The sequence below is a fragment of the Somniosus microcephalus genome, chromosome 24, assembly GCF_052327205.1.
Source record: "Somniosus microcephalus isolate GS21.2 chromosome 24, FLI_Smic_1.0, whole genome shotgun sequence".
In the NCBI taxonomy this organism is placed as follows: domain Eukaryota; kingdom Metazoa; phylum Chordata; class Chondrichthyes; order Squaliformes; family Somniosidae; genus Somniosus; species Somniosus microcephalus.
In genome coordinates, this window is record NC_141010.1 from 35,991,039 (window position 1) to 36,016,601 (window position 25,563).

General features: G+C 43.2%; 1 protein-coding gene across 4 annotated transcripts in view; it reads left to right on the plus strand.

Annotated features, from left to right (window-relative positions):
• The window catches only part of dnajc7 (DnaJ (Hsp40) homolog, subfamily C, member 7), a 61,493-nt gene that overhangs the window by 20,260 nt on the left and 15,670 nt on the right, over positions 1-25,563 (plus strand). For all 4 annotated transcript variants that reach the window (XR_015073462.1, XR_015073463.1, XR_015073464.1 and 1 more), the window contains exons 2-7: positions 8,656-8,744; positions 10,735-10,859; positions 13,027-13,140; positions 21,174-21,248; positions 22,714-22,832; positions 24,209-24,362. Coding sequence is in view for 1 of the 4 variants with exons in the window: in XM_085966498.1 (XP_085822624.1) it covers positions 8,656-8,744; positions 10,735-10,859; positions 13,027-13,140; positions 21,174-21,248; positions 22,714-22,832; positions 24,209-24,362 (676 nt within the window). In the remaining 3 variants the exon portion in view is untranslated. The remainder of the gene's footprint in view (positions 1-8,655; positions 8,745-10,734; positions 10,860-13,026; positions 13,141-21,173; positions 21,249-22,713; positions 22,833-24,208; positions 24,363-25,563) is intronic.

The following is a 25,563-nucleotide window of genomic DNA, read 5'->3' on the forward strand; positions in this document are numbered from 1 at the left end:
GGTCAACTTTCGTCGTCTCTTCTGCTTCAGGTAGTGGCAGGCGCGACAGCCCATCAGCATTGCCATGCTGCTTTGTACCTTTGAATTCTATTTGATATTGATGTGCCCCTAGGAAAAGGGACCATCTCTGGAGTCGCTGTGCAGTCATCACCGAAACACCCTTCTTAGGGTTAAAAATGGATACCAACGGCTGATGGTCTCAGAAGTGTGAATTTTTGGCCCTGCAATTAATGATTAAACTTCTTCACTCCCCATACAAGGCTGAGAGCCTCCCTATCGATCTGCGCATAGTTGCGCTCAGCGGAGGTCAATGATCTGGATGCAAACGCGACTGGCCTTTCCGTGCCATTTGGCAACTTGTGTGAGAGTACTGCCCCAATACCATATGGAGAAGCATCACAAGCCAACCGAATAGGCAGTGTCGGGTTGAAGTGAGCCAACACTTCCTCTGAGGTGATCAATTCTTTGCCTTTGCAAAATGCCTTCTTACAGTTTTCGCTCCATTCCCATGGTACCCCCTTCTGTAAAAGAGCGTTCAGCGGGTGCAGTACCGTGGATAGATTCGGTAGAAACTTATGGTAATAGTTAATCAATCCCAGAAACGACCTCAACTGAGAGACATTATCCAGAGCGGGAGCCTTTACAACTGCCTCTATCTTGTCAGGAGACTTATGAAGCCCCTCCCGGTCAATGACATAACCACAGTACGAGATCCGCTTCTGAAAGAACTCACATTTCTGCCGATTAACTCTAAGTCCATACTCTTTCAGTCTGTTGAGCACCAGTTCCAAGTTTGCGAGGTGTTCTTCATCACCATCACCTGTAATCAGAATATCGTCCAGGTAACATTGTGTGCCTGGAATTCCCTGTAATACCTGCTCCATGGCCCTCTGCCAAATTGCCGGAGCTGATGCCACTCCAAAAACCGGCCTATTATACCGGTACAAACTTCTATGCGTGTTGATCGTGAGGTACTGGCGTGACTCTTCTTCAACCTCCATCTGCAAGTACGCCTGCGCCAGGTCTATCTTGGTGAAGTGTTTCCCGCCAGACAACGAAGCAAAAATATCCTCAATCCGCGGAAGCGGATACTGCACCGTGTGAAGCACCAGATTAACGGTGATCTTGAAATCTCCACAGATGCGAACCTTCCCTGGTTCTCCTGGCTTGTTGCTCGAAGGACGTTTCATAACGGGAACAATGGCCGTAGCCCACTCACTCCAATCTACCTTAGACAGTACACCTGAGCGTTCTAGCGCTTCCAGTTCCGCTTCTACAGTAGGTCGTATTGCATAGGGTACCGGTCTGGCTTTGAAAAATTTTGGTTGTGCATGTTCATCAATCTTGATGTTTGCCGTAATTCCTTTCAGTGTTCCCAGTCCTTGCTGGAACACCTCTTTAGCATCATCCAATATTTTGGACAATCGTTTAGGTTTGACATCTGTTTCCCCGGAACCTACCGTTAGTGCTTTTAAGGAGTACCAGCCCATATTCATTTTCCTAATCCACTCCCGTCCCAGTAGTGGTGGACCTCCTTCAGGTAGCACATATAAGTCCATTACTTGGCTTTCTTCGCCCTTGTGGACCACTTTTACCTCTATCTTTCCGATGGGGTACACTCTTTGCCCCGTGTATGGGGAATATGTTGGAATAACCTTTTGTAATCTTACTTATTCATGACCGTCAATGCCGATCCAGTGTCCAATTTCATCTTTACTTGGACTCCTGCTATCTGAAGAGTGACCCAAATTGTCTGGAGATCTGCATCCTTACCAACGTTGTGTACTCTTAAGCTACCCAGTTCATTACTGCTAGCGTCTGAATCTGACTTCTGTTCGTTCGAACTGGTCTTTGTCACCTTGTGCACCTTTATGTATTTTCCTTGCGGTGACTTTTTGTTGCTGGTCTTCTTTCCTGACCGGCATACTTTAGCTATGTGGCCAAGCCTGCCGCACGTTCTGCATTCTTGGTTTTTAAACCAACACTGGTTCTGATCGTGTGTTGTCTTTCCACAACGATAACATTTTACAGTACTCAAACCCAATTTATTTGTACTGAGTTCCGGTGACCGTAGCTGCATTACTGCCGTGCCTCTCGCTACGGCTTCGTGTGCTGCTGCCATAGTGACCGCTTTCTCAAGCGTCAGCTCATTCTCCTCGAGCAGTCGCTTTTGTGTATCTTCTTTTAATAATCCACACACAAATTTATCTCTTAGCGCGTCTGTTAGTCCCGTTCCAAACTGACAGTACTTTGCTAGCTTACGCAATTCCATTAAATATTCAGCATTGCTTTCATCCTTCAGCTGCCTTCTGCTGTAAAATTTAAATCGTTCCGCTAGCATCAGCGGCGTGGGGTTTAGATGATTTTTCAGGACAGTAACGATCTCCTCGAACGTCTTATCCGCCGGTTCATCTGGTGCTAAAAGGTGTTTCAATTGCCCGTATGTCTTCGCACCCATTAAGTTTAATAAAGTTAGTGCTTTCTCTGCATCTGGGATTTTATTTGCTTTACAATAATTTTGTATGCGTTCTACATACATGGCCCAATCTTCGATGTCGCTATCAAAGGTATTAATGTTCCCATGTTTAGGCATCGTTGCAATTTATTTTATCCCAAGATGGCGGCTTCCCGCTCTTGTCTTCGTCCTCCACCTACAAAATGGCGGTTTTCCCGCGCTTGGCAGTCTTCACCCACTGGCTGCAATGGCGTTTGGCGTGCCGCTGCTGCTCCCCTTTCCCAGCGGTTAGTAACTCCCCCGACGCTGTCTCCGCTTCACCGCGGCTCCCTCGGGCATTCGCGCTTCCCCGATGTCGCGCCTCGCCACCCTTCTTGCAGCCCGGTTATTAGCACCGGCTGCGTTCGCCTTCACCGCGGCTCTCGCGCCTTCAGTCGCCCCAGACGCTGCGCCTTTTTGGCCCGAAAGCGGCCCGGCCCTTATCACCAGCCGCGATTGATGTCCCCGCGCTGCGCCTTTCGGCCCGGCCCTTATCTCCGGTCGCGATCGATCTCACCGCCCTTATTCCTCCGTCTTCCTCCCCCCCCCCCCCCCCCCCCCCCCCCCCGGTCTGTACAGCCAACGCGGCCGACTTTCTGCTCGCGTCGCTGACCGGCTTACCCACCACCGAGGTAGAAAGAAGATAGCTGACTGCCGCTGATGGAGGCTTTGAGTTCAGGATGTCTTTTGCACTCCGGGTTCTCGATGCCTGCCGCGCGACGTGTCTTCCAGCAGGGTGATGAGGGTGGATGCCTCTCTTCGACGCCCGTTCTGTGGACGAAGCCGCCGTGGATATAAACTGCCGCAGGGTAAGAATCGGACTCGTCGCCACTGTTAAGTCTGTGTGTTCCAGTTGTAGTAAGATTAATTACTGACACAGACTACAAGAATAAAGTTCAACAGGTCTTTACTAGTTGGAGGTCAGGACTATACTAAATACAATTTCACTACACAGTACTTCTATACCGGTGGTCACCACCGGTATTACGTATACAACAGCCAGAGAAAGTAGTACATCTCAAGGTGGAACAGGCTTAAGTTCTCTTAAGGTGGAACAGGTTACATACACCACACTTGAGGTTCTGTTTTTTAATTTGACCCCTAGCTGCTCATACTCCTTTAACAGAACCGGCTTCCTAGTTCTATCTACGTCGTTTGTACCAACATGGACCACGACAACTGGATCCACCCCCCTCCCACTGCAAGTTTCTTTCCAGCCCAGAGGAGATGTCCTTAACCCTGGCACCGGGTAGGCCAGCCCAGAGGAGATGTCCTTAACCCTGGCACCGGGTAGGCAACACAGCCTTCGGGACTCTCGCTCTCGGCTGCAGAGAACTCTATCTATCCCCCTAATAATACTATCCCCTACCACTACAACATTTCTATTTACTCCCCCCTCTTGAATGGTTCCACGGTGCTGTGGCCAGGTTGCTCATCCTCCCTGCAGTCCCTGCTCCTGTCCCCACAGGGAGTAAGAACCTCGAACCTGTTGGTCAAGAGCAAGGGCTGCGGCTCCTCCAGCTCTACCTCCTGGATCCCCGTACCTGCCTCACTCGTAGTCACACCGTCCTGTCCCTGACCATGGGCTACATCTGAATTACTTAACTTCATAGGTGTGACCACCTCCTGATACACAGAGTCCAGGTACTTCTCCCCCTCCCTGATGTGTCGCAGTGTCTGAAGCTCAGACTCCAGCTCATCAACACGGAGCTGGAGTTCCTGTAGCAGCAGACACTTGTCACAGACGTAATCACCGTGAGCCTCAATGGGGTTCACCGGCTCCCACATCTCGCAACAGTAACACATCACCTCCATTCTATTTAATTAATTACATTTTTTATTGTTAGTTATGGACACCCTCTCCCCGATTTTAGATGCTAGTATCCCCTTTAATTAATTGGATTTAAATTAAATCAGTCCCTCTAGTTTCACCAGTTAAATGGTTTACCAACAGTCACTCTGCACCAGAAAGGCCTTGGTACACCACAGCAACCTTAAAAACTATAAACCACAGACTTAAAGTTTTAAAACGAGAGAAATACTCCAACCAATCACCTACCTGTTTTGTGGTGACGTCACACCTTGAATACTTTTTACCTCTCTCCTTGCCTGAGATTGGAGATTGGTGAGGCCTACCTGAGCCTCTGGGGCCTCTTGTAGTCGCTCTGCCGCGCTGCTCCGCCTCCACCCGCTGCCGATGCCGCACTGTTGGGTAGGGAGCGCTGGGATTTTGACCCAGTGACGATGAGGAACAGTGATATATGTCTAAGCCGAGATGGTGTGTGACTTGGCAGTGACGGTGTTCCCATGCACCTGCTGCCCTTGTCTTTGGTGGTGGAGGTCAGGTAGAATATTACCACCGTGGAATTTTCTCCTAGTATCTGTCTATTCTCTGCATCTTGGTTACTTGTTACAACTACAGGTACTGCACTTTTTTAAACTAGTGAAATTTCCATACAGCCACCTGAGGCCAGGAGTTTGATGCACATCTCCAGCAATGTCAGAGAGTGGCAGATGAGAGAAGTAAAAGCGAAGGAGCTGTATCATGATTAATCAGAATTGGAAAATTATCTGTCTGTTTTGTGCATCCTCAGCTTACCTATACCATCAAAACACATGTATTTATTTCTTCACTTAATTTACCTCCTTTAATTCTACACAAGCCATACTGCATCCCCTGGTTGGCAGGGGACCTGTTGGTCTTGAGTGTAGGCCGAGACTTGCCTAACTATTTCTTTAGCTATTCCCAGCTAAGATTGCCAAACAAGGATCAGCAGGCACTAGCTCAGGTCCTATCACTCTGTTGTAAGTCTTGTTTTTGCCAACCAATTACCCTCCCCAATTGCTTTCAAAGTGTGAAATAGAATTTATCTGCAGTAGATAATATTTCAATGCAAAAAGAAAAGATTTAGTGAAGACAAATGTAGGTCCCTCACAGTCAGAAACGGAAGAATTTATAATGGGGAACAAGGAAATAGTGGAGCAATTAAACAAATACTTTGGTTCTGTCTTCACGGAAGAGGATACAAATAACTTCCCAGAAATGCTAAGGAACCAAGGGTCTAGTGAGAAGGAGGAATTAAAAGAAATTAGTATTAGTAAAAAAAATAGTGCTGGAGAAATTAATGAAACTGAAAGCCAATAAATCCCCAGGGCCTGATAATCTGCATCCCAGAGTACTAAAAGAGGTAGCCATGGAAATAGTGGATGCATTAGTTGTCATCTTCCAAAATTCTATAGATTATGGAACAGTTCCTGCAGATTGGAGGGTGGCAAATGTAACCCCACTATTTAAAAAAGATGGGAGAGAGAAAACAGGGAACTACAGACCGGTTAGCCTAACATCAGTAGTAGGGAAAATGCTAGAGTCTATTATAAAGGATGTGATAACAGGACACTTAGAAAATATCAATGGGATTAGACAAAGTCAACATGAATTTATGAAAGGGAAATCGTGTTTGACAAACCTACAGGAGTTTTTGAGGATGTAACTGGTAGAATAGATAAGGGAGAACCAGTGGATGTGGTGTATTTGGATTTCCAGAAGGCCTTTGATAAAGTCCCACATAAGAGGTTAGTGTGCAAAATTAAAGCACATGGGATTGTCATGGATTGAAAATTGGTTAACAAACAGGAAACAGAGAGTAGGAATAAATCGATCTTTTTCGGGGTGGCAGGCGGTGACTAGTGGGGTACCGCTGGGACCAGTGCTTGGGCCCCAGCTATTCGCAATATATATCAATGATTTGGATGAGGGAACCAAATGTAATATTTCTAAGTTTGCTGACGACACGAAACTAGATGGGATTGTGAGTTGTGAGGAGGATGCAAAGAGGCTTCAAGACGATTTAGACAAGTTGAGTGAGTGGGCAAATACATGACAGATGCAGTATAACGTGGATAAATGTGAAGTTATCCACTTCGGTAGGAAAAACAGAAAGGCAGAGTATTATTTAAATGGTGATAGATTGGGAAATGTTGATGTACAAAGGGACCTGGGTGTCCTTGTACACCAGTCACTGAAAGCAAACATGCAGGTGCAGCAAGCAGTTAGGAAGGCAAATGGTATGTTGACCTTCATTACAAGAGGATTTGAGTACAGGAGCAAGGATGTTTTACTACAGTTATACAGGGCCTTGGTGAGACCACACCTGGAGTACTGTGTGCAGTTTTGGTCTCCTTACCTAAGAAAGGATATACTTGCCATAGAGGGAGTGCAGCAAAGGTTCACCAGATTGATTCCTGGGATGGCAGGACTGTGGTATGAGGAGAGATTGGGTCGACTAGGCCTGTATTCACTTGAGTTTAGAAGAATGAGAGGGGATCTCATTGAAACGTATAAAATTCTGACAGGGCTAGACAGACTGGATGCAGGGAGGATGTTTCCCCTGGCTGGGGGCTCTAGAACGAGGGGTCACAGTCTCAGGATATGGACATTTAAGACTGAGATGAGGAGAAATTTCTTGAGTGGTGAACCTGTGGAATTCTCTACCACAGAAGGCTGTGGAGGCCAAGTCACTGAATATATTTAAGAAGGAGATAGATAGATTGCTAGATGCAAAAGGCATCAAGGGATATGGGGAGAGAGCTGGAATATGGTATTGAGAGAGAGGATCAGTCATGATATTGAATGGCGGAGCAGGCTCGAAGGGCTGAATGGCCTGCTCCTATTTTTCTATGTTTTTATATGCTTATAACAGGGCACCATACTAAAAATTAGTTAATAAAAGAAAAAGGAAAAATGGCAAATGCTGTAAATCAGAAATAAAAATAGAAAATGCTAGCAATTCATAGCAGGTCAGTCATTGAGGAGGAGAAATGGCAGGTTATGACATTTTGTATGTGTACCCTTTATTAGAGCACCGTTCTGCTAAAGGGTTCACCCCAAAATGTCATAACCTGCCTTTTCTCTTTACAGATGCACAGACTGATCTGTGTATTTTCAGCATTTTCTGTTTTTATGCAAAAGAATCAGCCTCTTCTTGATGTCTATTCAATGCCAAGTTTAGCATCTGTACAAAGAACACCTATTGAAACAAAATGTGAAATATGCCTGGACTTGAGAATTTCTAATTTTCAGTGACATTAGATATAGGACATCACTTAAGGTCCCACCTGGTTTTCACAGGTGTAATTCTATTAACTAGAGCACCCTAGTCTAAATTTGCTAATGTAATATCAGCCTGGGGAATTGGTCTTATTTTTAGGCCTTGCACATTGGTGCAGGGCCTGTTGTTGCTGATAGTGTTGACTCACCACAAAATTTCAGACTTCAAACAGAATAAAGAAAACAGACTAGGCTATATAGTTTCCTTTTCAGCATTGTGTGTGTGATCATTGTGCTTTGCAGACATAAATCATTACAGCATTTCTGATGGAGTGCTACGTGTTTTAATGCACTGTGAATACATTGGATATTTGAATGGAACTCTCCCCACACCACTTGCATGTGGTTGTATCAGGAGATTGGCTGGTCCCCACGGGCTACTGTGTGATTCCTAGCAGCTGGATTCAGAATTCTGCCAACATTTTAATGGTGTTAAATAGCCCATCAACTCATATTTGTCAATGTGAAAAAATATAGTTTTTAAAAATGTGTTCCCGGGATGTGGGCAACGCGGGCAAGGCTGCATTTATTGCCCATCTCTGGTCGCCCTGAGAAGAACTTGTAATGAGTAGGTGGTGATAGGTCTTCTGCTTCATAGCAACCGAGTGGTAACTTTAGAGGACATTAGGAGTCAGCCATGTCATGTAGGAATGGAGTCACATGTAGGAATGGCAGGTTCCTTTCCCTGAAGGGTATTCATGAATCAATTGGAAGTTTTACAACAATCAGCACTACTTGGTCATCTTTCAGGTGCTAGCCCTCAAGTTTAACTATCTGAGCTGCTAGTCTAGTACCATAAACCTGCTACTGTACCTGTATTTTTTTTATAATACATAAGGTTACTTGCACAATCTAAATTTACAAAGATACTGTTAGAATCTTCTTGGCGTGTCAGGCATTGAAATACTGTACATTTTTTGTTAAATAACTCAAACTTGGAAATCTACCGTTAAAATTCTTTGGAGCAATTGTGAGGGAATAAAGGAATAGATTACCTCAGGGAGGAAAGAATTGAGATTCTCTATTTAATACAGGCTGTCTTTTAATTCTACAGAGAGGCTGAATTATTCAAAGAGCAAGGCAATTCATTTTACGTCAAGAAGGACTACAACGAGGCATATAATTATTACACAAAAGCAATAGGTAAGAATTTGGTTTAAGCCAGCATCTGACGCTATTGCAATGGAAGCAATTGTGAGCTCGCAAAGTTTAAATTGATGCTTTGAAAAAGATGCATCAGTTCTATTCTGTACTCTTAAATGCTTGTGTTCAATTAAAATGATTTACTGTCATCCCTCTCCGGAGTATTTTTTTTAAACTGATTTATTAAACGAGAGTGAAGTAGTTGGACACTTCTGGGCGTACATTCAAATCCATTCGACTGATGCAATTAAAGTGTCCTCTCTTTGTTTCTGTAAATGCTCTACATAAAATGAATTTTGGTAGCTTCAACGTGGTTTTGGTGGCTGCAGACCACTGTAAAACTCCCCAATTTGTAATGATTGCTAATCTGACGAGAGAGAGAGGGGCTGGTGTGGGAAGTGGCAAAATTCACACTGCTGAGCTTGTTGGGGCAGAGTACAAGGAGCTTGCTCTACCTCTGACCACTCTCATGCCTGTCCTGAGATTACTTGACGCCGATGCTGGGTGTGCAGCAATGCAAGTGTTCAGTTCTCGAGCATAAAAATGTATTAACAAATTAACAAAAAAACACAAACAGTGGCTATATTTATTCAGCCCATTGATCCTGACCCGACAAAAGATGAACAGGGTGTGCCTTGCAAAAATGAACGTGTTAGCTTAACTTGCAAGGAAACCGTGTCAGACAGCAGTTGAGCAGAAATATGCCATTGCAGTTTGCTCAGCCCATGCAAATTAAAAATGATAACCCGGATAGTGCCGTACTCCACTTTTAATATTACAAAGTAGCTTTAACAATTAGGATGCTACAATTGGCTTCAGCTCCCCTGGGCTACAGATTTTTATCAGCTATAGTCATGGAAAGTGCATGTGCGTGAAAGCTAGAGGAAGATGGGACCAAACTTGGCTGTGATGTTGCCCCTGGTTTAATGGCCTTCTCTACTTACTGTCAGGGGCTTACACATGAAGTATGGCCACGGATGTAAGGTACCAGAGAGTTGCTAGCACCTGAGGGTTCAAACTCCAACCTTCAGGGAAGGGGAAAATATGATTAAAAAATATCTTTAAAAGTTTTTATTATTAAACCTGGCAAACTATTAACAGTTGATTTTGGTCTGTGGTTCCTTTCAGAACTGGAGTCTTTTTAACCCTGAAGGATTGTTAAATCCAGTTTTTGTTAATCACAGCCCAGGAGGGACTGAACTGAATAGGATTCCACTGTAAACGATTGGTCTACTGGTTCATTGTCATTTTTCTAATGTTATAAATAGTATTTTAATGGCTGTCTTGTCAGTAATAACTTGTGAAAAGGCTGGTTTATATGTTGCTCCCTAATGCTATGCAACAAAACAGTGTTTAGAATTAAACTCTCTTACCATACCACAGCGCGCCCTCCGCCCCCAGGTTTGGGAAACCCATCTGTTTTTCAGCACAGAACAACTGGAGAGCAAGAGGTAAGAATGTGGAGTAAAAGCCACAACTGGAGAGAATAATAACCCTGAGCTGTTTGTTCGTTTAATATAAGCCAAGCTCTGTTTTTACTGGTGTGAAGTGACGGAAGCCAAGGGAATCACCTTCAGACCAATTGCTCCACAGAAACGTTATCTATCTCTTTTTACTGGTCTTGAGAAAGAGTTTTGCTTTTATTTAAAAAAAAAAAAAATCAGCTAACATTTCCACAAGAGTTGTAAAATTGCACATGCGTAAAAGTGCAACGTTAATTCACACTCGGTGGACCATTCAGTTGGCTCCAATTAGAAGATGGCACCCTATAAATGCAGATTTATTTTTAAAATCCCCTGGAGGAGTTCTGTGGGTAACTACTCATCAGTGGAATGGCTTACCTGTTGAGTTACTTTCTCCTTTTAAAGGTTTATGAGATCTAATTTAAAATTTGTGTTGGTCTTTATACAAAGCAATAGTTGAGGTGTTTACTTTGGCATTTCTTCTACCTGTCTGACAGCTCCTAGTAAATGTTCTTTTGTTTTCCCAGATATCTGTCCTAAAAACGCCAGTTACTATGGCAACCGAGCAGCCACTCTTATGATGATGGCTAAGTTCCGGGAGGCTCTTGAAGATGCACAGCAGGCTGTGAGGCTGGATGACACTTTTGTGAGGGTATGTCATGGATGATCAGACTGAATTGTAGTAATGGGTACCAGTGAACCCCTGTAGTTTTTTTTAAATGTATAATACATGACACGAGTCTCTTTCAAGGTTTCCCTCACATTCTTCATTATCCTTGTCACTGTTACAGGTAATGTTTAGCGTGGTATATAAGGAAGTACATTGTCTTATCTATAGAATGGTTGGTAACCTAGAAACCTCTGTTGAAATTTTATTAATTTTTATTTTTTCTGCATATGGCAGAGGAATGTACTCTCATTCACCTCGCATCAATCCATTGTAACTGGTGTTCCCCCTAATTTTTGGGGGGGTGGGCTGCGCGGCCCATTCAAACTTCCGCGCATGTGCATTGTGAAGCCGGCTCACCGGCTGCGCGGGGCCTCGAGACGCAGCTTAAAGGGAACGTTGATTGTGACCTGCTTTATTTTCCTTTTGGAATGTATTGGCTCACTTCTTTAAAACATGATGCTCATTTTAAAGAGATTAAAGGCCTGTTAAAGTTCTATTGTACATGGCGCTCAGTTGTACCTTTTGATATAACCCATGTAAGATGGACCTTAAATATTGTGATTAACCCTGGTTTTAGTAAATATGCACATATGTTTGTTCTGAACTGTGAATTTAGCTAAGACATCTTCTGAAACAATCTGAAAACTAGTAGTTTTGTTACCAGGCTTGTTGAGTATAGCCATGCCAACAAGTCATAGAAAATAACACAAAGATTCTGTTGTCATATCCACCCAACACCACAGATTCAGCAGCGGGGCCAGTACCAATGGAAATGGTTCTGTAGTATAAATGTTGTGTGATACTTCTAATTGACCACCTCACATGGTTCTCATTTCTACGCCCACCAGTACTTCATCCTAGCTTTATATTACTCAGAATGCCCTCCCAACACAACTCAAGTTTAAAAGGATAACATTTGTAATTGTACTGATGGTCGTTGCACATAGTTCCAAGTGCATATAGCATGACAATTTCATAAACTCAACATTGCACTTTACTGACGTTCTAACAAGTTACAGGAGGATATTAATAAACTTGCAGAATGGGCATATAATTGGCAAATGAAGTTCAGCACAGATAAATGTGAGGTATTACATTTTTGTAGGAAGAATAGGGAGGTCACATCACTTGGAGGGTGTGAGTCTAGGTGGGGTGGAAGGAGTACAAATACACAAATCACTAAAAGTTGCGACACAGGTTAGCAAAGTCATAAAAAAGCAAACCAAGCACTAGAGGGATAGAATTGAAAAGTAGGGAAGTTACGCTAAACCTTTACCAAACCTTGGTTAGACCACACTTGGAGTGCTGCGTACAGCTCTGGTCGCCATATTATAAAAGGGATATAGAGGCACTGGAGAGGGTGCAGAGAAGATTTACAAGGATGATACCAGAAATGCGAGGGTATACATATCAGGAAAGGATGAACAGGCTTGGGCCTTTTTTCTCTTTGAAAAAAGGCTGAGGGGTGACCTAATAGAGGTCTTATGAAAAGTTTTGATAGTGGATACAGAGAGAATGTTTGTGGGGAAGAGCATAACTAGAGACCATCAATATAAGATAGTCACCAGGAAATCCAATAGGGAATTCAGAAAGAACTTCTTTACCCAAAGAGTGGTGAGAATGTGGAACTCGCTACCACAGGGAGTGGTTGAAGCGAATAGTATAGATGCATTTAAGGGGAGGTTAGACAAGCATATGAGGGAGAAGGGAATAGAGGGTTACGCTGATATATTTAGATGAGGAAAGACGGGAGGAGGCTCGAGTGGAGCATAAACGCTGGCATGGACTGGTTGGGCCGAATGGCCTGTTTCTGTGCTGTACATCCTATGTAATGACAACACTGACTTGTTCCCAAAAGTTGCTGTCACTGTGCCAGTTCTTTTTCTTGCTAGCTTATGTCATTTCCTCTCCATGAGTTTCTGTGGTACACCCCACAACCCAGACTGTGCTGGTCTGCACTGCTCCTTTTGTAATCTCACTACTTCTCTAAGCAAAAACTGTATTAATAGTTGAAGTGGTGGGGGGGGGGGGGGGTGGAAACTCTTTATTTAAAAAAAAAATCTTTGTCCTATTGCTGCAGCAGTTCACTTTTGTGTTGCAGGAAAAAATAGCAATACTGGTAAATAGTATAATTATGTTTTAATTTTAGGGTCACCTACGAGAGGGGAAATGCCACCTTTCTTTAGGGAATGCCATGGCAGCTGGCCGGTGTTTTCAAAAAGTTCTGGAACTGGAAAATGGTAACCCTCAGGCATTTACTGAGGTAAGGAGCAGGCCTGTTACAAATATATCTAGTATTTGAGTTACCCAAACTGCCTTAACACCGTGCTACTGGATTGTAATGTTGATGCAGGTTGCGTTCAGAGCCGTATTTCTAAACGTCGTTATATTTTTGCAGTTTTTTTAAGTGACTGTTTAAATTCACAAATACATGTGTTGCTTACTGTGACTAGCTAATGGAATCACATTTTCATTTAACTACTCGGCAGTTGTCTATTGACCATCCTCCTTGGGTGGGGAGGGGAAAGGTAAGCCAACATTGGGGGGTCAAGCTGGCTCCAAGATGAGGTCCCTGGTATTGGGGGATTGGAACACAACTCTTAATGCTGACTAGACAGTGGGAGAGTCAAGTAACAACCTTTGAATCAGAGGGGACAAAAAGGGATGGCTGGATGTCGTCTGCATATATGTAGAACCAAATCCCATGCTTCCATATAATGTCATAAAGCAGCGGCATATAGATGATGGAGTCCGAGGTGACCGTGCAGGGTTAGGAGGAGAAATCATTTGTTAGGATATACATAAATAAACCCCCCAAAAAATGCCAAGATGATGTAATGCTAAGGAAAGACTTTGGAGGGATATCGAATGATCAGCCGTGTTAACAGCTCCAATCTAGGCTAGGCTCATTCCAGGTGCTAGTATACAGCAATAAGATTCCAATACAATACAATACAAATCGCTTTATTGGCATGATAAGGTACATCTTATGTTGCCAAAGCATCAAAATACATTTATGGTTGAACACATAAACGCGGTTCCATTCATACAGTGTATAAACAGGTATATCCCTGAGTTTATAAATATATTTTCGCCTTGTTTATATATACTCTTGTCTTAGTTTACTGGTTGTCCCTCTGTTCATGGCAAGCTGTAACATAGTGTGCCGCCAGTGTTACACAGCTTCTCTCCTCCCCCAGTAGAAATGGGAGTTTTTGGTTGTCAGTCAGATTTCTGAATTCAGGGCATATTTGTGAGAATTTTTGATAGAAATTCTCTCTGATGCCCTGATATTTTCCACAGGCTGTGAGGAAGTGCATCTCTGTCTCAACTACTCCCTGACTGCAGTGAGAGCATATCCTGTCTTCTCTTGGCAGCCTGGTCTGCCTGTGTCTGCCTTTTTCGATCGCTAGGCTATGTTCGCTAAGTCTGTACCTTGTCAAGGTTCTTCTCAGTTTGTTATCCTTTACCATGGTCAGGTAATCAGCTATGTTGTATTGTCTGTTTAGGGCCAAGTAGCAATTGAGTTTGCTTTGGGTTTTTGTTGTTTCTGCCCAATATGACAGATATTTTTCCTTTTGCTTAGCGACGATTGTGTTGGGTCGAATTCTTTGTGTTACCCTGTCACTGTCCTGGGACTGGTTATTGTTAGTATTGTTATTAGTTACTTTATTGAGTCCCAGGACTAGTTGACTGAGGGTATTCTTCTTTATGGTCAGCTCTTGGCATTTCAGGGCGTCGTAGTGATAGCATTGGGGGTTGCTCATTTGTAGGTGATTCCAAAATTTGGTGGCTCTTTTTTGGATAGTGATTATTAATGGGTATTGGCCTAGTTCCGCCCTGCATGCGTTGTTTACTGTTTTCCTTTGAGTCCGGAGGATACTTTTACAGAATTCCGCATGTAGGATCTCAATTGGGTGTTTGTCCCATTTTGCAAAATCTTGTTGTGTTAGTGGTCCCCAGACCTCACTGCCATAGAGCGCAATTGGTTCAATTACTGATTTGAAAATTTTGAGCCAAATGCTAATTGGGATTTCTATTTGGATTGATTTTTTGATGGCATAGAAAGCCCTTCTTGCTTTCTCTTTCAGTTCATTCACAGCCAGTTTGAAGTTTCCCGTAGAACTGATTTTTAAGCCCAAGTATGTGTAGTGAGTGGTTTGTTCAATTTTGGTTGTTCCTACTGTGAAATTTATTGTGGGTCCATGTTGTTTGGATCTTTGCTGGAACACAAGGACTTTGGTTTTTTGGGGATTTATTGTCAGGGCCCAAGTCTGGCAGTACGACTCCAGCAGGTCCAGGTTCTGCTGTAGACCCTCCTTAGTTGGTGACAGCAGAACCAGGTCGTCGGCATAGAGGAGGAATTTAACCTTGGATTCATATAGGGTGAGGCCGGGTGCTGTAGATTGTTCAAGTAGTTTTGCCAATCCATTTATGTAAATATTAAAGAGTGTCGGTGAGATTGGTGAGCCCTGCGTCACCCCCCGCCCCTGTGGGAAGTATTTTGTTTGTTTGTCTCCAATTTTAACTGCACATTTATTGTTTGTATACATTGATTTAATTACATCATATGTTTTACCTCCTACCCCGCTTTCGATAAGTTTCAGGAATAAACCGTCATGCCAGATGGAGTCGAAAGCCTTCTGGAAATCTACAAAGCATGCGTAGATTTTGCTTTTGTTATGGTGAACGTGTTTGTCAATTAGGGTCTGTAGGGTGAAGATATGATCGGATGTTCTATAGTTTGGCAGGAATCCAATTTGGCTTTTACTCAAGACATTGTGCTCTTCAAGGAAGTTTATAAGTCTTTTGTTTATGATGCTACAGAATACCTTCCCCAGGTTACTGTTTACACAGATGCCTCGATAGTTGTTTGGGTCGATTTTGTCCCCACTTTTGTATATGGGTGTTATGAGTCCTTTGTTCCAGATGTCAGGGAAATAACCGACACTCAGAGCCAAGTTGAAGAGTTTTAGGATAGCCAGTTTCAGTTTGTCGTCTGCGTGTTTAATCATCTCGTTTAGTATGCCGTCTGTCCCGCAAGCTTTTCCTGGTCGCAGGTCCTTGAGTTTTTCAAGAAGTTCTTTTTCTGTTATTATGGCGTCTAGCGGGTTTTGGTTATCTTTTATGGCCATTTCAAGCTTTTCAAGTTTTTTGCGTATTTGGTGTTGCTCTGGTCCTAGTGTGTTTTTCTGGTATAATTTTTCAAAGTGGTTTACCCATGTGTCCCCATTTTGAATGGACAAATCGTCGTGTTGTTTTTTGTGTAGTGTTTTCAAGTTGTCCCAGAAACAATTCGACTCAATGGATTCCTCCATGGAGCTGAGTGTATTCTTAATAAATTGCTCTTTTTTGGTCCTGAGTGTGTTTCTGTATTGTGTTAGCGTCTGACAATAAGTAAGGCGTAATTCCTCGTTTTCTGGATGTCTGTGTTTTTGGTTTGATAGTTTTCTAAGTTTTTTCCTCATGTTATGGCAATCATGGTCAAACCATTTTTCATAGTTTTTTGTTTTGGGTTTGTTCTTGCGAGCTTTCAAGTTTGCATTTGTTGCCAAATTATCAAAAATATTGTTTAGTTTACTAACTGCCCGGTTTACGCCTTCTTTATTGTGAGTGTATATGTTATCCAGAAAGGTGTCTAAGAGAGCTTGAGTTGATGCATTGCTAATTGTTTTCTGGTATTTTTCCGTGTCGTTTTTGGCCCATCTGTACGATTTTTTGGTGTTGTACAGTTTACTGGGTTGTGTTTCTATGTTGTTTGTTTCTGTCTTTTTGAGAAACATAGTAATTTGGCTGTGATCTGACAGTGTTGTTTGTGGTTTGACTGTGAATGCTCTGAAAGAGGATGGGTCCAAGTCTGTAATCATATAGTCTACTGTGCTGCAGCCAAGAGGTGAGCAGTAGGTCGATCTTCCTAGGAGGTCTCCTATGATTCCATTATTGATCTGTATTAAAATGGCTCCGTGCCAAAAAAAATGCAGCAGAGAGGTCAAAAAGGATAAGAAAGGATAGCGAACTACAGTCACCAATGTAGTTAGTAATTGAAAAGTGCAATCTTTGTGCTGGGACTGGAACAGAAGCCAGATTGCATCGCCTCAAAACAAAGCGAGAGGTGTGCATATAGTTAAAAGCACCTGTTCATTCTAGGCTTTGGAGAGGAAGGTAAGATTTGAGGTAGGGTGTTAATTGGAGAGCTTAATGGGTTTTAAAGTGGGATTGTTGAGGAGGGATAATTATTGCTGAATGAAGTAGGGACTATTCCAGAGGATATAGAGAGATTGCTGTCGGCAAACAAAGGACTGAGGGAAATCAGGTGGTTAGGAGCTGGGAGGAAGTAAAAGGAGCAGGTTGTGGGCTTCATAAGAACATAAGAAATAGGAGCAGGAGTAGGCCAATCGGCCCCTCGAGCCTGCTCCGCCATTCAATAAGATCATGGCTGATCTGATCCTAACCGCCAATCTACTATCACAGAACCATCTCCTGAATCTAACAGAATTAGACACAAGAAATAGGAGCAGGATCAGGCTACACGGCCCCTGGGCCCGCTCCGCTACCCACAGGGCCATGTCCGGTCCGATCCGAACCTAGACTCATGTCCAAATTCCTGCCCCGCTCCCCGTAACCCTTAATTCCCTTTACTTCTAGGAAACTGTCTATTTCTGTTTTAAATGTATGTAATGATGTAGCTTCTACAGCTTTTTGGGGCAGCATATTCCATGGACCTACCACCCTCTGAGTGAAGTAGTTCCTCCTCATCTCAGTTTTGAAAGAGCAGCCCCTTATTCTAAGACTATGCCCCCTAGTTCTAGTTTCACCCATCATCGGGAACATCCTCCCCGCATCCACCCGATCCAACCCCTTCACAATCTTATATGTTTCAATAAGATCTCCTCTCATTCTTCTGAACTCCAATGAGTAGAGTCCCAATCTACTCAACCTCTCCTCATATGTCCATCCCCTCATCCCCAGGATTAACTGAGTGAACCTTCTTTGTACTGACTCGAGAGCAAGTATGTCTTTTCTTAAGTATGGACACCAAAACTGTATGCAGTATTCCAGGTGCGGTCTCACCAATACCTTGTACAACTGAAGCAATACCTCCCTATTTTTATATTCTATCACCCTAGCAATGAAAGCCAACATTCCATTGGCCTTCTTAATCACTTGCTGCACCTGCATACTAACCTTTTGAGTTTCGTGCACCCGGACCCCCAGATCCCTTTATACTTCAGTACTTTCCAGTTTCTTGCCATTAAGATAATAACTTGCTCTACGATTTTTCCTGCCAAAGTGCATAACCTCACACTTTCCAGTATTCCACCTGCAAAATCTCTGCCCACTTACTTAGCCTGTCTATGTCCCCTTGCAGGTTTTTTATGTCCTCCTCACTCACTACTTTCCCTCCCATCTTAGTATCATCTGCAAACTTTGATATGTTACACTCGGTCCCCTCCTCCAAATCGTTAATATAGATTGTAAAGAGTTGGGGACCCAGCACTGACCCCTGTGGAACACCACTAGTTACTGATTGCCAGTCTGAGAATGAACCATTTATCCCAACTCTCTGCTTTCTGTTAGATAGCCAATCCTCTATCCATGCCAGAATATTACCCCCAATCCCGTGATTTTTTATCTTAAGCAATAATCTTTTGTGTGGCACCTTGTCAAATGCCTTTTGGAAGTCTAAATACACTACGTCCACTGGTTCCCCTTTATCCACCCTATATGTTACTTCCTCAAGGAACTCCCGCAAATTTGTCAAACATGACTTCCCTTTCATAAAACCATGCTGACTTTGTCCTATTAAATTATGATTATCCAAATGTCCTGTTACTGTCTCCTTAATAATGGACTCCAATATTTTACCTACCACAGATGTTAGGCTAACCGGTCTATAGTTTGCAGCCTTCTGTCTACTGCCCCTTTTTAAATAAGGGCGTTACATTAGCAGTTTTCCAGTCTGCCGGGACCTTTGCTGATTCCAGGGAGTTTTGGAAAATTAATACCAATGCACCACAATCCCTACCGCCACCTCCCTCAAGACCCTAGGATGTAAGCTATCAGGTCCAGGTAATTTATCTGCCTTGAGTCACATTATTTTACCGAGTACCAGTTCCTTAGTGATTTTGATCGTGTTTAGCTCCCCCCCCCCCCCCCCCCCCCCCCCCCCCCAAATAGCCCCCTGTTTGTCCAGTGTTGGGATATTCTTAGTGTCTTCTACTGTAAAGACTGATACAAAATATTCATTCAGTGTTTTTGCCATCTCCATATTTCCCACCATTAATTTCCCGGTCTCATCCTCTAAGGGATCAACATTTACTTTAGCCACCCTTTTTCTTTTTATATAACTATAAAAACTCTTGCTATCTGTTTTTATATTTTTTGCTAATTTACTTTCATAATCAATCTTTTTGTTACTTTTTGCTGTCTTTTAAAGTTTTCCCAATCCTCTATCCTCCCACTAGATTTGGCTACCTTATATGCCCTTGTTTTTAGTCGAATACTATCCTTAATTTCTTTACTTAGCCACGGATGGCTGTCTTTTCTTTTACACCCTTTTCTCAGTGGAATATATATTTTTTGGAAGTTGTAAAATAACTCCTTAAATGTACACCACTGATCATGTATCGTCTTACCCTTTAATCTATTTTCCCAATCCACTCTACTCAATTCCGCTCTCATACCTTCATAGTCTCCTTTATTCAAGCTTAGCACGCTTGTTTGAGATCCAACCTTCTCACCCTCTAATTGAATATGGAATTCAACCATGTTATGGTCACTCATTCCAAGGGGATCCTTTACTAGGACATTTTTAATTAATCCTGTCTCGTTACACAGGACCAGATCTAAGGTTGCTTGCCCCCTGGTCGGTTCAGTTACATACTGCTCAAGAAACCCATCCCTAATACACTCAATGAACTCATCCTCAAGGCAGCCCTGCCCAATTTGATTTGTCCAGTTAATATGATAGTTAAAATCCCCCATAATTATAGATGCTCCCTTATTACAAGCCTCAACTATTTCCTGATTAATACTCCTTTCAACAGAGTTGCAACTGTTTGGAGGCCTATAGACTACGCCCACTAGTGTTTTTTTCCCCTTATTATTCCTTACCTCCACCCAAACTGTTTCATTATCCTGATCTTTTGACCCAATATCATTTCTCTATTACAGTGATTCCTTCCTTTATTAACATAGCCACCCCACCTCCCCTTCCTTCCTGCTTGTCCTTCCTGATCGTTAAATAACCTGGTATGTTTAATTCCCAGGCATTGTCACCCTGCAGCCATGTTTCTGTAATGGCCACAAGACCATACCCATATGTAGTTATTTGTGCCATTAACTCGTCTATTTTGTTACGAATGCTACGTGCATTCAGATAGAGAACTTTCAAAGATGTTTTGTGACACTTAGTTCCTGCTTTTGCCCTTTTTATTACTTTACCTTTTACTCCATACCTTCTGCCCCTTCCTGACACGCTCTGGTTTTTAATTTCCCCACTGCTACCTAAGTCTATGACCTCTGTTGTCATTTTTATTATTTGCTCTCTAGGAACCTCCCCCCTCATAGACAACTCCCCCCTCATAGACAAGATGAGATTGATGAAGGAAGGAGGAGCTGTGTATTTAAATATACTTTATTATACTTTAATTATGGACAAATTATCTTATTGAAACATATAAGATACTGAGGGGGCATGACAAGGTAGATGCAGGGAGGATGTTTCCCCTCGTGGGGGAATCTAGAACTAGGGGCATAGTTTCAGAATAAAGGGTCGCCCTTTCAGAACTAAGGTGAGGAGGAATTTCTTAGAGGGTCGTAAATCTGTGGAATTCTCTGCCCCAGAGAGCCGTGGAGGCTGGATCATTAAATACATTTAAGGTGGAGATAGACAGATTTTTGCAAGATAGGGGAGTGAAGGGTTATGGGAAGCGGGCAGGGAAGTGGCTTTGTGCCCGAGATCAGCCATGATCTTATTGAATGGCGGAGCAGGCTCGAGGGGCCAAGTGGCCTATTCCTGCTCCTATTTCTTATGTTCTTGAGCAGATTGCTGAGTGTCTACAGTGAAGTGCCTCTCACACACACCAGCCTGTTGTCTTTTATATTTACGCAAAATGAGAAGTATCTGGACATGACATATTAATATCAGTGGCACATAATAGGACTGTGTGTTACTTAATGCTGTATGATAGATCCTATTGTAGTCCGAACATAAGTTACTGTGCTGAGCAATATTTGAGAAAGTTGACCCTGTTTTGGAATCTTTTCTATTTGGATGTCCTGTTCTTTCTCTAGCTGAAGAACACAGAAGCAGTATTGGAGTTTGAAAGAATGGCTGAAGTTGGCTTTGAGAAAGGAGATTTCAGAAAGGTAATCAGACCATCATAAGTATGTTGTTGGAAATGCATTCAAAATTAATTTGTAACAACTTGGGGCTTAAAAATGTTTAAAAAAAATTAAATGTTGCAACATTCAGCAAGTTCATGACTGGCTCACTTTCAAGGAGTTAATTTAGAGGATCTGGAAATGTGTGAAGATTAAAGGAAAGTAGTCTTTTCCTGGTGGCTTTGCAAGCTGGTGTTAGAAAACTTCCATTCTATCAACATGTTGCTTCTCTTGATTTTCAATTATTAGACTTTTTAAAGTACTTTCCCTTCTCCCCCCCCCCCCCCCCCCCCAATTTTGTTTTCTCTTCCAAAAGAGGGTGCTGGTCTTCTCTCCGACGTTTAACAATGCTGCTCTGTAGCTGGTTAGTATAACCCTGCTCCAAAGCTGCACTCTGCCTTCACTCAATGTCTCCTCACTGGCACAGCTCAAATCGGGGACTTGTGGTGCATTATGGATGCCAACCTGCACCCCCCATGATCCTTTCTAAAAAAGTCTCACCCACCCATCAGGATCACTTTTAAAAAAATTATACGAGGGATTATCCTCTCTTTCTTCAACCTGAGACTACTAATAGACTCATTGGGGAGAAATTGGGTGAGTAGCGCCACCTGTTAGCGCCTAAAGAGGCAGTCAGTGGCTGTAGTGCCACTGGCTGCGCCTCCCGCGATATTCAGCAGGGGCGCTAATGGTGGCATTAGCCTGTTGCGCTGCGCCGCCACCGATGACGTCATCGGTGTGCGCAGTGCCCCATTAGCGCCCCGTTCGCGATATTTGGTAGCGAACGCCGCTGTAGCGCTGTTCGCTACCTGCGCCCGGTTCATGGGGCCTTGCTGTGCCGGCAGCAGCGCAAGTTAAGGTGGAGGTGATGGGCGGCCGCCTTTTTCGGCAGCCGCCTGCCAGCACCTCCGTCCCCGGCCTCCTGACCGCCCCCCCCCCCCCTCCCGCGGCATTGCCAGCTGTTTCCCGAGAGCCCGGCACTTCTCGGTGCCAGGCTCTTTTGCCGGCACTCGCGATCAGGGATCGCGCTGTTGCAGGCCCCTCCCCCTTAACAATGGGAGGAAGGCCTGCAGTACCGCAGCGTGCCGTGCCGCAGCGTGTGGCGCTGCGGCACGTTGCGCTGTGATATTCAGTTTCAGCGCCCTAAGAGGAACGCAGAGCGCCTCGAGCCTCGCCCCGTCTCCCTCGAGGGTTTCTGAAACTGAATTTCTGGGGATCGGTATTACTCCCAACGCAGCGCAAAAATCAGCGCCCAGGCGAACTTGGCGCCAGTTTGGCGCCTCAACCCAATTTCTAGGCCTTTATATCTTAGTTGACCAATGAAGTCGAAGAGTATTTATGGTGAAGTAATTGAGCAGCTTTAACTTCCTTCACAATTCTGATCGAATTAAGGAGCTAATTGACTGGTGTCCTATGTTATATCTTTTTCTCTGACTTGTTCTTCTCCCAGGTTGTATACTGTATGGATCGTGCCCTTGAGTTTGCTCCTGTCTGCCACCGCTTCAAAATCCTTAAAGCTGAATGCTTAGCACTGCTTGGTCGCTACCCTGATGCCCAGTCAGTAGCAAGGTACTGTAAGTTTAAGTATGCTATTCACTGTAGTTTTGCATTTTTTTTCAATTGCACTCATTACAGCGAGGGATATTGGTCCTGGGGAATGACTCCCTTTTGAACACCTAGTTAGCATCGGGCACGCCCAGGTCAGCTATAGCATAGTGAGATGTAGAGTAAAACTTCCTCTTCTCTCCCTCCACTCCAGCCTCAAAAGAGCAATACATACTGCACCAATGTGAACTTTATACCCTTTTTTCTTTACCAAGCGTTAGAGGCAGCTCAAGTCCCATGGACACTAGGAACTAAGCATTTGAGACAGTACAAACTCATATCATTGGAGATGTGCAATAGAGTAAAAAAAAAGCATATTACAAGTATATTGCAAAATAATAATTGATAGCATTTCCCTGATTACCTAGTGAGTAAAGGCCTAGTAGGTAAAGCACTAAGCTTTGTAAAACACTAAGTTGTACAGTCCAGAATGTTCCAGGTTGGATTTCCTGTCTATGCTGAGTTAACTAATCTCACTTGGGACATCACTTGCAGTGGAACAATTGGCCTCATTGTGCCAGGCTAAACGGGGGAGGGGTTTGGAAAAACAGCCAAAATAAAGTCCTGCTCCTTATCGTTAACCAGTAAATGCACATATGTCAACGTTGCGTGACAGTATCAGGCTCGGCTGTAATGCCATCCATATCAAGTAGCCTGCAGATACTCGCTGTTCTGCCTCGCATGAAGAAGGGCCGAGGTATCACGGTGTCCATGGAACCATACTTCAACGTGTATCCGTATCTTCAAAGGTAGAAAGGATAAAATTGGTGGGGAGTCTATAGTTTTGTTAAAAAATCTTTAGTTAAGTAGTTTCTTTTGTAACTTTGCCCAGTTTGCTGCCAGCTAAACTCTGTTACTTTTAGGTAGAATCACAGAATCTTACAGCACAGAAGGAGGCCATTTGCCCCACCGTGCTTGTGCCTGCTCTTTGAAAGAGCTGTCCAATTAGTCCCATAGCCCTGCAATTTCTTCCTTTTCAAGTATTTATCGAATTCCCTTTTGAAAGTTACTAGTGAATCTGCTCCACCACCATTTCAGACAGTGCATTCCCAATCATCATAACTCACTGCGTAAAACAAGTTCTCCTCATCGCCTCTCTGGTTCTTTTGCCAATTACTGTACCTTGAATTTGTGTCCTCTGGTTACCAACCCTCCTGCTAGTGGAAGCAGTTTCTCCCTGTGTACGCTATCAAAATCCCTCAAAATTTTGAACACCTCTATCAAATCTCCCCATTACCTTCTCTACTCTAACGAGACCGATCCCAGCTTCTCTAATCTGTCCGCATAACTGGGGTGTTGGCGATAATCCTTCATTTCTGCTTTTTTTTTTTTACTTTCAGTGACATTTTGCGTATGGATTCAACTAATGCTGATGCCCTGTATGTGAGGGGGCTTTGCCTTTACTATGAGGACTGTATTGAAAAGGCTGTGCAGTTCTTTATTCAGGCTCTAAGGATGGCACCTGATCACGAAAAGGCTCGACTCGCTTGCAGGGTAGGTACTGATGGCCTTTTTTTGGGGCCAAAGGCTGAAGGTTGCTAATACTCTTGCTATAGTAATTGTTTTTTGTAAAAGAGATTTTCTTTTCCAATTTAGTGACATTTTTGAAGTGCTTAAAGTGACTGGAGTTCTTTTAAGTGTCGGTCACAGGAAGGGTAGGAAGCATCTGTCTGTCTTCCTTCCATTTTATTTGTGTGCAACTGGGCAATATTTTCTCTTATTTTTGTGAAACCTGGATGAAGAGTCAGCACCAAGGTTGGAAAGAGGAGAGAGAATGAGATAAATCAAGTAGCAAGGATGGAGGGGAAACGGAAAGTTGGATCTTCTCGATTTTGTTTTGCTTGCCAGAGGGCTGCAGTTGGTTCCAGCCGCTGTGAAATGAGGAAGCCATATGGAATGTTGTCTCTTTATCTAGAATTTTTTGGAAAACTGAATTGTAATTTGTTTTAATTTTTCAACTCTTTATAATGGTGAAATTTTGTGCCTAAAATATTATCCAATGCTATTTTGAGATGTTGGTATGTTTTTCCAGATTCCATTCAGAGAAACAGAGTAGGGAATCGGGCGAGGATTGCCCAAACCTGCTTGATTTTCCTGCTATTAATTAAAAGGGAACAAAAATTGGGTCGGCTCTTGTTACCGAGAGACAATCCTCCCTGCCCGTTCTCCACTCGGGATATGTTATAACTCGGGCAATACAGGCAAAAATCTACCCCGTAATCTCTAAATTAAGAGCTGCATTATATCTAAACATAGTAACATCAGCCCTGAATTTGGGTTCTGGGCAAGCAGCTGTCGGAATGTATTCCTGTAAACCAGACGAAAGCTAATTGTATTAAACCATAATATTCTGCGGCATCCTATAATTACCCACCACTGAATTTTGTGTATTATAGCATGTTGCTACTATAGTGAATGAATCTTAAAATATTAGAAGCATTGTAACGAAGTTCTAACCAGGGTCAGTGGAAGGCTTCATAATATCTGCAGATTTGACATGCCTGCAGAAATTTGTATCAGAAGTTATGACAGTTGATGTCCGTTAGTCGAGTCACTTTATAAGTTGGGCTACCTGGTTATATTGTATATATAACTTTTTTTAACCTGTGGCTGCAGACAGTAATAAACCAAGTGTTTGGACACCATACACAGGAAGCAAGATGTATGCAGTAGCAACGTGTGCACAGAGGGGTAT